The sequence below is a fragment of the Charadrius vociferus genome, unplaced genomic scaffold, assembly GCF_000708025.1.
Source record: "Charadrius vociferus isolate BGI_N301 unplaced genomic scaffold, ASM70802v2 scaffold259, whole genome shotgun sequence".
NCBI classification, from domain to species: Eukaryota; Metazoa; Chordata; class Aves; order Charadriiformes; family Charadriidae; genus Charadrius; species Charadrius vociferus.
The window spans coordinates 8,979,086-8,992,910 of NW_009661368.1; the positions used below are offsets into that span (position 1 = coordinate 8,979,086).

The 13,825-nt window shown below is 41.7% G+C and overlaps 1 protein-coding gene across 6 annotated transcripts in view; it reads right to left on the bottom strand.

Moving 5' to 3' along the window:
* GNAS (GNAS complex locus) overlaps positions 1-13,825 on the bottom strand; it is a 91,989-nt gene that overhangs the window by 1,043 nt on the left and 77,121 nt on the right. For all 6 annotated transcript variants that reach the window (XM_009893473.1, XM_009893469.1, XM_009893468.1 and 3 more), the window contains 6 exons: positions 7,003-7,057; positions 4,492-4,565; positions 4,009-4,067; positions 2,018-2,138; positions 801-931; positions 214-281 (listed from right to left, as the gene is read on the bottom strand). In XM_009893473.1, the coding sequence (XP_009891775.1) occupies positions 214-281; positions 801-931; positions 2,018-2,138; positions 4,009-4,067; positions 4,492-4,565; positions 7,003-7,057 (508 nt within the window). The remainder of the gene's footprint in view (positions 1-213; positions 282-800; positions 932-2,017; positions 2,139-4,008; positions 4,068-4,491; positions 4,566-7,002; positions 7,058-13,825) is intronic.

Sequence of the window (13,825 nt, forward strand, 5' to 3'; positions counted from 1 at the left end):
CAACAATTCTTTTTTTATGTACTGTGTCAACAGACAAATATCCAAAGAGCAGCTAACGAACAGCAGCAAAGCTCTTAAACGTGCTCTGTGCAGTGTGGACGTTAAATATAAACAACAGAAAAAGTGACAGCCTTTTGCAATAGTATAAGGTGCGTAAGAGCTTATATTTGAGAAGAATCACGTAAGAAATACTGAAAGAAAGGCAATACTTACAAGAAACTCGTCTCTAATAAAATACTTGGCCCTTGTAACTCTGGGATCCTCACCAGGCTCTGGTGTTGCTGATTAATGATAAAATTATCTCATTAAAACAGGTGGTTTTGGTGATAGTGCCTAAAAATCATAATTAGTTCTGTTTTCTGCTCACATATGACAGAAACATACTTTGCAAAACTGACTATGAGATAAAACAAACCATAACATATGATTTAAAATGGTAAGATTTCAGGAGAACAAAGGAGTACTACAGTGGCCACAGGACCGGGCATTTGGCAGGTCAGAGAAATGACCACAGGTATGACAAGGGGGAGGCCAGAGGACGCATTTGTCACAAGTGTGCTGTAGTCTACACCAGCAAAGTAACAGGATTTTGGCATGATGAAATTATTAATATATTAAATGTGTAACAGACAGGGTTCTCTCATTATTAATACCTAAAATGTAACATTACAGTTTGGCTGAAAGACAATGAAGATTACATCTACTTAAGAGTTTTTAAATCTTACCTGAAATTACCAAAACCATTACAAAGGTAATTAACAAGGAAATGATAAATTGCTAATAAAACTTCAAAATCTTACCATCATCTGGTGTAGTGTAGCGAGCAAATTCTGGAAAGTAGTCTTCAATTTTAGATTTCCCTGCCAAAACTTTCTCTGCTAGCAAATCTTGTTTATTCAGGAAAAGAATTACTGAAATGGTCCGTAGCCACCTGTAGAAAAGGAGAAGGCACAGCTAGGATGAGACAGCAAAAAGGAACTTCATCCAGTTCTGGAGACAACAGTCGTATGACACATCAGAATAATTCTGCAAGGTTCCTTTTATTCCTGAACCCCATGGTGTGATTCCGGGCATACACCCCCGAGTTCCGTTTGAGTGCTTCTAGCGTGGGCAATCAAAGTTGCCCACTTTCTACTGCTAATCCAGATACGTCAAATAGGTGAGCACGTCCATGCTCCAGTGTGCTACTCCATCGCTGCTTTAATTACTTCAGCCTCAATATGGCAACTACCAATCTGTAACTCTCCGGAGCTTTCTTCAGCCAGAGGAGTGGATGAGGCACTCGCGCAGCAGGCAGCCATGGCCAGAGGGGCTGGGACTGCGCCGAGAGAAGCAAACCCCACAGCGCAGGCTGCTCCTGCGGGTTAACCCCAGCGCGCAGCGGAGCACCCAGCTGCTTGCTCACGTTCCCCCTCGGTGGGATGGGGGAAGAGGAAAGGAAGAATTAAAAGCAAGAAAATTTGGGGGTCAAGGTTAAAAAAAAAAAAAAGTTTAATAAGTGAAGGCTGAGTGGGCTGAGTGAAAGAGAGAACAAAACAAAACAAGTGATGCAAAGGCTCACCACTCCCATGGGTAGACCAATACCCAGCAAGATGGCTAAGCCTTCTAACCCCCCCCTTTCTTTTCCCTTTCAGCGCTGAGCACGACCCTACGTGGTACGGAATACCGCTTTGGTTAGTTTGGGTCGGCCGCCCGGCTGTGTCCTCTCCCAGCCCACTGCGCACCCCCAGCCCACTCACTGGAGGCACAGCGGGAAACAGAGAAGCTGCGATGCTCTGCAGACACTGCTCAGCACCAGCTACAACAGCCGCGAGTGTGTCAGCCACACAAGCACGTCAGACCCACGAGTGTTAGCAGTATTGTTTCAGTCCAAATCTAAAAGATGGCACTGTATGAGGTGCTATGAGGAAAATGAACTCTGTCCTAGCCAGAGCCAGGCCCAGCACACGAGTCTCGACTATCGTGTACAAGAAGATTACTAATTTATGTATGAACAATGAAACTTCAATTCACAGACCTGTTGTTCCAGATACTCTTGAAGAGGTTTAGTGCTTCTTGAAGCCGATTGGTCTGATTGTCCTCTCGTATAACCATGTTGTAGCTACTGCTCGCCACCACAAATATGATAGCAGTCACATCTAAATCAAGAAATACCCATCAGTTAATGCCAAACTTCAGAAGAAATATCCAGGAATCCCGAAGTTCAATGAAAAGCTGCCTTTCAGCTTCCTGAGGAGAACAGGCTGGAATGCTATTGCTGACGGCTTTCTAGGTGCCAGACATAAAAACCCGAAAGTGAAGCAGCCATTACAGATAGGAATGGCGGCGACAGAGCAGAAGCTGACAGAAAGACAGAAAACGTAGAGTGGAGAAAGCTCGGAGGAGAATGTAAAGAAAATTTAAAAGGTGTAAAGAAATTTAGAAAGCAACTCTGAGCTATCAAGAAAGGACAGAGAGGCCCTTGGGGGAAGACCTGAAGACACACAGCACTTTTGATGTGCATGAATAGCAGTAACAACGGCAGCAGATTGCTGTGAATTCATGGTTAACCGCTCTGTCCTCCCACAGCCACTGCACTGCCCAGAGGCCGCCATCTCCGTCCAGATGTCCGTGTCCCCGCGGGGCTGTGCTGCTCCACAGCCCTGACACTGACTTCCAGCCTCATCTACCTCTCGACAGCAGCAGCAGCAGAGATGAGTCAGACCATGAGGTGACAGGAAGGAGCAGAGGTAAAACCCAAACAAATCTGTTATTAATAGCGCAGCAGAAAATATTGCAACGTAGTTCCACACATATATGAATTGTTCAGGTGTTGCTCTGTGACAGTAACCGTAGCAAAATACGATGAATTGTAAATTGCATTCTGCTTTAGCTATTCTGTAGGATCTCATTATAACTTTTCTAAGAAAAGGCACACTTTTGCATAGCTTCATATATATTTTGTCTAAACAACAAAGAAAAAGACAAAAGTATTTTCACCAACTGTAGCTTTAAAAAAACTTGAGTGCAGAAAGGTTTCACATCTAAACAGAGCTACAGAGTAAAATAAACAGCTGTAGGAAAGGTACATGCAACACTTCAGGACACACACAAAACTACCTCATTTAATTTGCATGGGAGTTAAGAACATAATCACGGAACTAAACGGATGGGGACATCAGTGTTAAGACTCCAGACCTTACAAAACGCCCGCAGAGGTTTCAGGTCTTCCCGTACCGAGGCCGGGCTCCCACGCACTCTGAGGAACCCAGCTTATGCGCAGGTTCTGTTCTCGAGGGGACTGGTTTGTACGTTTTCAGTAAGGGCCTTCCCCACAGGGTTGTTTTTCAAGAAACTGTATTAAGCATGGTTCCCTAGAAACATGCAGATTTATAAACTCCATCGTAAAGTTTTTTGAGAAGGGCATTTTGGGGCTACACTACACAATGCTGTAGTGCATTACACAGCGTATGCGACACCACCTCTAACAAGACAGATGTTCCCTACGAGCTCATCCTGCATTAACAGGTTGGTGCTGATTTGGAAAGAAGCACCCATGACATAGCAATGTGGCTGCAATTATGTGCAAAAATATGATATTCTGGTTTTATGCATATATTAATTATCCTGTAATTGTATATTTTGTGTGGGTAAAAACACGTAAACCTTCACTCAGAAGACAGAATATAGCTTGGAACTTAATGCTCACACAGCTGGGAAATAGTGTGTGAACCCACCACCAAAAAACCATAATTAAATGAAGAGAGGGAAGCCACAGAAAATGGACAACAAGCTATGTTAAGTTATCAAACTTGAATTCCTTTCCACCTGCATTCTCCCTAAAGATATTCTATGCAGTTACAGAAGTTGACACGTCAAGAAAAATTCCATCCTGTATGACTATTCAGATAATTCCTTATCAAGCTACACAGAAAAGAAGATGGCTTTCACACAGTGAGAAAATGAAGACTGGGCATTAAAATTTTGCAGACAACTATTTTATAAAACAAACATAGATTCTAATCATACCATTAAAACACTGGATCCATTTTCGGCGTTCATCTCGTTGCCCTCCAACATCAAACATACTAAGAAAAAACCAGAAATGGAGTCAGAATACATTTTGTGGTTTGTTTTTTTTTTTTTTTTCCCCTGAATGCAAACAGAAAATATAAGAAATTTTAGGAATTCTGTGTCATAAAAGCTAAAAGGAGCTGAGGATTATGGGAACCTGAACAGGTACCAGTCTACCAACATATGCACACAGAGCTTTCATCACAAAATGTAGTTGTGTTTACTTTCACTAACACCTACACTCGAAGGTAAGAAATTCTGGTGTACGTACATTGCAGATTGGTTTTCACCCTTACAAGCTAAGACATTAAAACAGATCCTACAAGAAGTCAGTTAGTGAAACAAGTATCACAGATCTAAAATCAACAAGAGCAGACTAAACCTCAGCATTGTATTTAAAAAAAAAAAAACAAATGAGGAAAAACCAAGCATACTTACTGAAAATTTACTTTATCCACCTGAAACTTGGTTTCAAAAATTCCTGATGTCAAAACTCTGCATCTGAGAAGATCCTAGAGCATAACAGAAAAGTCATTGATTCAACACAGATACTTCCCAATTCTCCACGTATCCAGCAACGGAAATGAACACCTTGTACCCAGTGCCGACAGTGTACACCGCACTGCAGGAACAGGGAACAGCGCGCTATGAACCCGCGTCTACAGTTTTGATCTTGAACACGTCTGCACTCGTATGGGTGTGCTCAACTTCTGAAGTACATATATGTTCCCGAGCAGGTAGTGAGCGCTAAGCTTGGAGCAGGAGGAAACACATTCGGGCCACTTCGAGCAAACACAAGTGCTGGGAGCAGCCCAGACCCACCCCACGAGATCGGATGATGCACTCACAGACTTCAGTGGGGTTGTGGCACACAACAGGATCTTTAAACTACCACCACAGAATTCCCAACCCCCGCAGACTGACCCCTCCCCCAACCGCTCAGTGCTTGGCTATTAAAAGAAATGTCTAGGTCTCAAAAGTTTCCACTTTTTCCTTCAAAGAACTGGGAGCTCAACCACTTAAGTCTTACAAGAATTGGGCTTTTCAAAGATAAAATTTGAAATTTCCCGTAGAGACAAAAATGATAATCAGAAGTTGTGAGCTACAAACAATTGAAATTGTTATAAGTGCTACAAAATCCTATTAAAACCAAACTGTATTGGCTTTTACGTTCTGTGTATTGCAAAGCAGTGGCAGCCACATACAGTGCCTCGTGGGTAACTCAGCCACGAGAACCTCATTTGCACAGGCTGCAGACTGAGGACACAGTCCAATATAACTATCTGCAAAATACCACTTTGGATTCAACTAAAGGTTTTATAATTTAGGACTTAAAGTTTTGGTGTTCTTCACAATGGGTCTAAATAGCAGATAAATTGTAACATTTGCAGCAGACATCATCACATTAGCAGAACAGACTGTAAAAAAAAAAAATTATATGCACAATAAAAGCTCTGTTCTTACTACGTAGGTACCAAACTGGTTAGTCAAAGTCAAAACCACACAAAATCCAAAGGTTAGACAACACTGTTAAATCATTAAACAAAATAGCTACAGTTTAACATCAGTTTTCTGATAGTAAATTATTGTTGTCTGTCTATTTTAATACTCATATTGAAAGACGTATGTATTTAAACATTACTTTAAGTTATATTTGAAACAGTTTGAATTTTCGAACACTCCAATAAACAGAAGGAAATTTGGAAAACTGGACTGTTGGGAGCTCTGCGTCTCTAGAAATCAGTACAACTAGGATGTTAAAAACAAACAAAAAAAAGCAGTCACCCACCTCAGGGGGCGGGGGTGGGAAGAAGTGATTTGATTATTGCGTTGCCTTTGGGAGTTCTTTTAGGAGAAACACGTAACATCCCAGAGGATAATCCCACTGGGCTCTACAGGATGCTTGTGGGGAGATGCGGCACAGTCCATGGTCCCAAACAAGCACTGCAAGTACTTGTGCTCACAGTCACTTACAGCAGTAAAAGTATGTAATTATTTTGCTTAAGTAACTACTGAAATACCTTACTTAAGTAATTACTGTAAGTAAATTGTAAGTACTGTCTATGAAGTGTAAGAAATTCAAGTTAAACCGCCTCCTGACGCCCTTGGCCTCCAATATAAAACTGAAACTTGTTTTAAAGTTTCATATCTGAAGATTAGTTGCTCCAAATTTTGAATATAGTAACTTGTACTTTTTAATATTTTGTTTCTTGACAATAGAATGATTTCAGTAATAAAACCCCTCATTTATAAAAAACCTCAGATTTTTAAAAGGATGAATGATTAATTCTTGAACAACGTTAAAGGATATGAACTGCTCTCTCTCTCTCCTCATCAACACTGACAGCAAAAGTTTGGGTACATTAATATGTTTTTTGGTTATTTATCCTGCAAAAGTATGCTAGATGCTTAAGTGCATTATTTATGGGCAGAAAGTTAGGAATTTACATGTGATTTTGGATGAAGCATTTGGTCCTAAAAGGATCCTCAGATTATTCTAACAAAATGAAAACTACAATTCCTATTCTGATTAAGAAAAAAAAACCCCAAACTTCTAACAAGGTTATTTTTACAAAACCTGGTTGGCAGTGGAAGCCAGTGAGGCTGAGGAGGTACCAACCAGCTTTGTGTCAAAGAAAGTGTGTGATGGTTATTCAGCAAGGCGGGCAAAACATCACACGGTACCCATTCAAACGGAGAGTTGAGTTTCAGTGTCACAGAAACATGATGTAGACTTGAACCTCAGCGGAGTTTCATTTCACAGTACATTTACATGGACAAACATCATCTCAATTCAAATGACAAAGTAATTTTTAGTGGAATACTAAGTAGGTACATTGTAATACCTGTATTAATGTCACAAACGGCAGTTAGAAAATTAACGACAATTATCCTCAAAGACAGAGGGGGCAGATAAATGGTATAATTTCTTAATGGGCCTTTCCTTACCTGGTCAGACGGTGTGTACTCGTTTTGTTTGACTATGTCAATCTTGTCTAGAAAGCTGGGGAGAGGAAGGAAAGAGAGTAAGTTTTCATTCTCCGATTAGACAAAGTTTTTGGCGCTTTAGTGACTGAGGGGTTCCCAGATGGGATTTGTTGGATTTTAACGCCCCCATTGAGAGAAGGCTGAGCCCGTGTGTAGGGGCAGCGCTTCCCCGCACCGCCCGGCAGAGGGCCAAACCCAGAGCTCCGTCCACCAGCTCTGGTCATCCACTCCAGCCCTGCCGCCCACAAACAGACTGGGCCCTTCGTTTGGGTAATTTATTCATATAAATTGTACCATACAATCTGCTACTAACAGTAAGCAATGACTCAAATAAATTGCTTACGTGTAATTTTCCTGAAAGTAAAGTATTTTAAAAAATGTATTGTCCCTATAATTTGTTTAAATAAATGAAATCCCCAAACCAATTTCATTACAAATTCAGTTAAATGAGAGGGAATACTGATTTTTTTTTTTTCCAATTGTTGGTACCAGTTTTTCAGTTTGCTTTCTGGAGAAGCATCTGAAGTATCAGTAGTAGGCCAAAAAAAGTAAAATAAGATGTGTTTTATTCAAATTCATTAGGCATTACCTAAAGAGGATATCCTGAAGTCTTTAAAATGTTTTTATCAATTAACTGTAACCTTCTAATTATCCTTCGCTTCAACTGAAAGCAAAACTCTCAAGGAATCGATCTGTCAATGGGCTCACTGCGGGGCGGCTCCAGCTCGGGGTGCTGCAGCTTGCTGCTGGTCGTGGCCCCGCCGGGCTGCCCGGCTCCGGCACGGCCATTTCAGCATTATTACTACCATTACTGATACTTAGGAGAGCTAGCAATGCTGCTACAGTTAACTTTACCCCTAACATCAATATGAATCAAGTGTCTTAAAACCAACACACTTGAAGTTTCCTTCAAAATTCCTGTGCATGAATCCTTTATGAAGCAGAAATGACAAAGAAAAGCTGTTTTCCCTTCCGATCCCTACGCACGGGTAGAGATGCTGAAAGTGCATTAACAACGGTCACAGGCACCCATTTAAGGGGGGGGGAAAGGGAAAAGCCGCGTCCCAGATGCACAAATCGGAACCAAACCCCCGTGAAGCTCAGGGAGGGTCCGTCCCCTGCGTCCCAACCGACCCCAAACAGCCAACAAAAGCAGGGAAGGAGGAAAAATAACCACGTTTTAACAGCAGCTTCAGTGTAACGCCCTTTTCACCAGGAACTAGATGGCCACCTTGCTTCAGAGACAAATGGAAAGTAATTTTTGTTTAGTCTCAATTACGGAGTTTTAAACACATTAAAATGTATCTTAATAAACATGCTACTAAAACCACGGAAAAGGCGTAAAGCTCAATTTCCATCATGAAAGGTGATGTGGAGACAGATATAGAAGGATAAATTTGATGACAAATTGTGTTCCGCAACTTGCAAGCTGGATTTTTTCCTCATCCCTTCCAGGTTGTGAAGCAATTTTATTTTTCTTTTTTTAATCCAAAGCCAAAGAAGTAAAAGCTTTTAATTCAGCACACAGAGCATGTTAAATACGTACAACAATCATGAATTCCAACTAGTAGGAGTGTTTCCACATTACATTCTCCCCTAAGACCACAGTTTCAGAATCATATGGCAATTTCACAAGTCAGAGGGTGCCTGAAAAATGTTCAGAGCAGAACACGTTCACAGGGGTATAAAGGCGATTACCACAACGAGCCGGCCCTGGGTACTGCCTCCACCACAGCCCGACATTTCACGGAAGGTTCCACAGGAGGTGGATTTTTGGTTTTGGTTTTTGTTCTGTTTTGTTTTTAAACACTCTGCTAATCAGCTTAATGGATTTTGGAAACTGACAATTAGAAAATAACAACAAGATATTGCTAAAACCTGGAACTGAAAGTACAAACCTCTTACTGTTGTTTATGCAGACTATTTTTAGGCCTATGATTTCCTTGAAAAACATCAGGCCCACAGGAGCAGCGGCACTGTACTTGAGCTGAATTCCAACAGCAATGTTCGTGCCAGGTAAAACAAGTTCAAATGGAACAAACATTTCTTCTTCCCCCCAAACAAGCTCCAACATTCAGTAACATCTGACACTCGTAACAATTCCCCTTCAAGAAGGAAGTCTCTCGCTGTGCGTTACCAGAAAACCCTCCCCGCTTCCAGTGGCGTTTTAGGGAAAACGGAGCAAAGATTTCCTCCCGTGCACGTGCCTTTTCAGAGAAGTCTGCTCTAGCAACTGCAGAAAGGGGCTAAAGACATTAAAGACCAGTTTGATTCTTTGCTCAAACACAAAGAAAGGGGATTATTCTTTCAGTTGGCCAACTGAAAAATAAATGCGTCTATAAGGAGAAGAGAGTAGCAGAAATTCGATCTAGTCCGATACATCTAAAATAAGGAGGGACGGTGGGAGCATGAGAGTTCAGAAAAGATCAATACGTGACGTTCAGAGACTTCTAAGTCCATGTTAGGCAAGACCAAATAATTTATCCAGTAAATTAAACTAATAATCAAGTCAGATGAGAACAAAGCCTAATTCAAAATAAAAACAAATTCACCATCATTAATTTCTATTTTTAATTCTTGTTATGCTCTACCCAAAACACAAGTGAGGCCACTTCAGTACTCCTTTGTGTGCTGAATTCACGGCTGTTAGAGATTGTTCTAAGTCTCCTGGAGATGTGCCCATCTGTCAGCAATGAATTTCACAGGGAGAAAGAAAAGTGACCTTGGTGAAACAATTCAAATAAAACTGTCAAACCACGAAGCCAAATTTTACACTGTGAGCAAGTCTTGCACCAAGTTACAAAGTCAGTTTTTTTCTTCTGTAAAATTCTCCCAGAAATTCTATGGGAAAGCTATTTTCCAGAAAGCAAACCAGTCGTTCAGCATCACTGCCAGTTCTCACTTTGGGCGAGATTCTGGACATGACTAAGTAACAGGATCAGTTATTGCTCTGCAAAATACTGTCACTTTGTATAAGGCACTTTTGCCTGTGTTGTAAAACAGCGATGCTGCTATGACACCTTTTTTTTTTTTTTTAAAAAAAAAACCACAAACAAAAACAACAACTTTAGGTCATTTGTAGCCAGCAACACTGGAGAAGCAGCATCTCCAGGACAGCAGCAGATGTGTCCCCAAAATATTAAAATGAAAGTTATTAATAAAAATTTAAAACAATCTGAAATAAAAAATGTGCTTTATTTGTAGGCCCCTTTCTTCATCTTGGGGAAGGAAAAACACACGTGAAATGTTTTAAACAGCTCTTTGTGAAGAATCAAGTGCCTTTCATTTTAAGGGGTGCACTTCAGAGGCAGACTTCATTCCGAGGCATGCAGCAGCTTTCCTCGGCTCCTGCAGGTCGAAGTCATTAAGTCATACATGCATCCCCAATTCTTTCCAAATTTTTAATAAGCCTACTATGTCAAAACCGTGTCCCAATTTTCAGATCAAGCTATATGCCAGTTACCGATTTATTCTGGAGCTCTGTCATGCAGAGAGTTGTTTTATCCCGATGTGGGGGGAATTTCCTGAATGAGCAGAGCTGCTGCCAGGCGAGACTACAGCCCGCGCCGTTTCCCCCCGCTGCAGAGCCGTGTGACACATTCAGTCTTCCACCTCCAGAAACACCACCACTTCCCTGTTTTGGGAAGAACGGGGAGGGGGAAAGCAGACTGCCTTTCTTTGAGCATTTCCTGACAGTCTTTTCAATAAACAGTAACTTGAAATTTTACTCTATGTGATCTGACGAAATGGTTGCCAGACAAGATTTTTTTTATTGGCTTTGTGAAGAAAAGCTTTTGTTTTCAGCCTAGAACACTGGAAAGGTCTCCTCAAACTGACAACACACCTATATTTGAAGAGCTTTACTTCCATCAGACTTTTTTTTTTTTTTTGGTCAAGTCATAACCTGAATTTGTATACAAAACATCTCTCTCAGGAGACACATTAAAGTCTCATCTTTGGTGTCAGTAAGACGCTGCAAATCAAGAATTCAGAATTTCAATCCCAACTAAATACAACATTTGCTTATAACTTATAAACCCCAACAGTCATACTGGAACTCCGTATTTGTGAAGTTTCTTGCCTCTGAAAGCCTCAGGTATTTTACAGACAGTAAATCATACTCACAGCTCCTGCTGCCTTCATTCATGCTGCATTTCCTGCCTCTGCCCTCGCATCCTGCAACGCACACCTTACATTAACCCTGTTTTAAAGGCAGGCACACAGGGAGAAAGTTAATTGCCCAGAGTCCCCTGAGTCAGTGGAAATGGAATTTTCATTTCCTCTGAGTCATGTGTTTTTATCAAGATATTACTAAGAATCAACTAGAATATTACTAAGAATTATCAAGATTTTACTAAGAATTAAAGTTGGTTTTACCCTGATCACCTATAAAACAGTCTTTACAATTCAGGTTTCTATGTCCAAAAAGAAATTAATATTTGTTTACTGATCTTCGTAAAGACCAAACTGTGTGAATGCCCAGCAGATTTTTAGTTGTTTATCTATACCCGCTCAGGACTACAAAACTAACTCAAAGCTCCCTAAAGTAGTATTAAGCTGAAATTTAACTCAACATTAATAGTGTTTATAAACAGGAGTGTATTTTTTGTTTCTGAGAACGGATCATGCTTTACTTCTACTTTACTCCCTTTTTAGTCCTTGCCATAATCCTTTTTGTTATTCAGCAACAGCTCCCTCAAAGCTAAACACTTAACTATTTGATAAATTCTTCCTTCAGCTACTTTGTCTGTGCTGAAGCCACAGTCACAGGATTAGCACAACCATACAATACTCTCTTTAAAAGGGTATTCGAGCTGAGGAATAGATGATGTATGCACCGTAACCTCAGCGCCGTTCAAAAGCCTGGTAATCCAGCGGCTTCCCAAGCCCCGGCAAGCGGGTGCGTTCCCCGTCGGCCCCGCGGGTCCTGCGGCAGGGCCACCCCGACACCGCGCCGGGGGCTCCTCCAGCTGCGGACATAGAGTCCTTCTACGTCTCAGCTGGTTTGTTTCGCAAGAGCGGCAGAAAAGCAGGGAAAGTCACGGGCACGATGCAAATAAAGTAAGCGAAGACTCAATGTGCTCGTGTTTAAGCTAGCCTGCAAACACGGCTGTGTGTGAAACCAAACAGGTCATGATTTTCCTCAAAATGAAGTTAAAATTAGGACATTAGTAGACTTTTAGTTTTGTTTTGTTTTTAAGGATATACTGACATTTTCTATGATTTGCAAAGGTGGAGTTTTTACTGCTAAGGTAGTCACAGAAGACATGCCACAAACACGTTATGTTAAAAATATGCAGGAAGGCACAGCTCTTTTTCCCCCGAACAAAACTACATAAGGAGAGAGAACAAAATTCCATCAAAACCTTTGCAATTACTTAAACTACTTCACAAAGAAAATTAAGGGGGGAAAAAAAGCTTTTAGAGGCAGGCACATAGAGATAGTACTGTAACAAATATTGGTATAATTATGGGAGCACTATATTGCAGGTAAAAACATCTCACATACGATGTTGCCATAATGAAATTCAGACATAAAGACCCCGTTCAAAACAGATTTATATTGGAAATGAATTTCAAAATGTAGCGTTAAGTCTCCAACAGAAGTGAAACAAAAGACAACTCTTTAGAAAACTTCCCCAAGAAGCTGCAAATATTTCCAATTTCAAGTCAATCAGTCGATGTGATTTCCTTATCAAAGTAGCAAGTCGCACAAAAAGATTTAGAACCACCCTGAAGCTCAGAATGCAATTATAGGTACAGTATTAATCCGTACGCGTCCCAGAACAGCGACTGCGAGCGCGGCCCCGCTGCACTTCCAGCAGCACTCGCCACGTTCCGGCCACTTGGAGGCGGAGGGGCACCACGGGTCTCATTTTGAAGCAAATAATGAGAAAGCTGAAAAGTATGACTCCATATATTTGGAATCATCTTGTGGTAATCAAGGTTACAGTTCCTTATATGGTGTGGAGAACGTGAAGCACACACAAAAAATAGCATATTAAACCGATGGGGTATAAAGAACTGCAACTGCGGCGAAACCCCCGGCAGAGCCCCGCGGCAGCCGCGGAGTCCCCCGGTTTTGGCGCTGCCGTGACACGCAGACTGTGCCCCAAAAGCCGCGTTGGGCACGCGCCCGCCGCGAGGCACGAGGGGCTTTTAGACAAATCCAGCAGAAGGCAAACCGTCCCTTTGAAAGCTGCTAGCAATCAAAACGAGAAATGGGGAAAAGGTAGGAGAAAAAGAAAAAAAAAAAAAATCTATTTAAAGAGGTTGTAGTTGTCTTTTTCCCCCCTCTGCCTGTCTAAAGTTAGTCTGGCTTAGAGGATGCACTAACTTTCCCAATCAGTTTTACATTACAGCACAAGTCCAGAAATAGCTCCCAGCCGCCTTGGCCTCTAGCACGGTTGCCATGACAATGGAACCACAGTGCTATAAATAGCTCATCAGCACCAAATCTTGTGAGACACATCTGGAACAGGGCCAGCCCGGCCCCGGCTTGACAAATAAAAATAGGCACAGGCAGTTTCGAAGGCTGGAAAGGTACAGCGCGGCGGCAGGGCCGGGCCTTCGGTGGCTGGTTAGCGCGGGATGTGTTTGAGAGAGATCGGGAGAAGTGTAACAGTCGCTTCATTGCGCACTGAACAGTCGGCCTTTCTCCGAGGGCCATTTTTCTCTCTTCCCCCCAGTCTGTGGCAAAACCATACTGCTTTTGAACCCGTAACAATGCGGCCTTTTGCCCAGGAGACCATTAAAATAAGGAAGAACAGAAGAAAAGAGATCC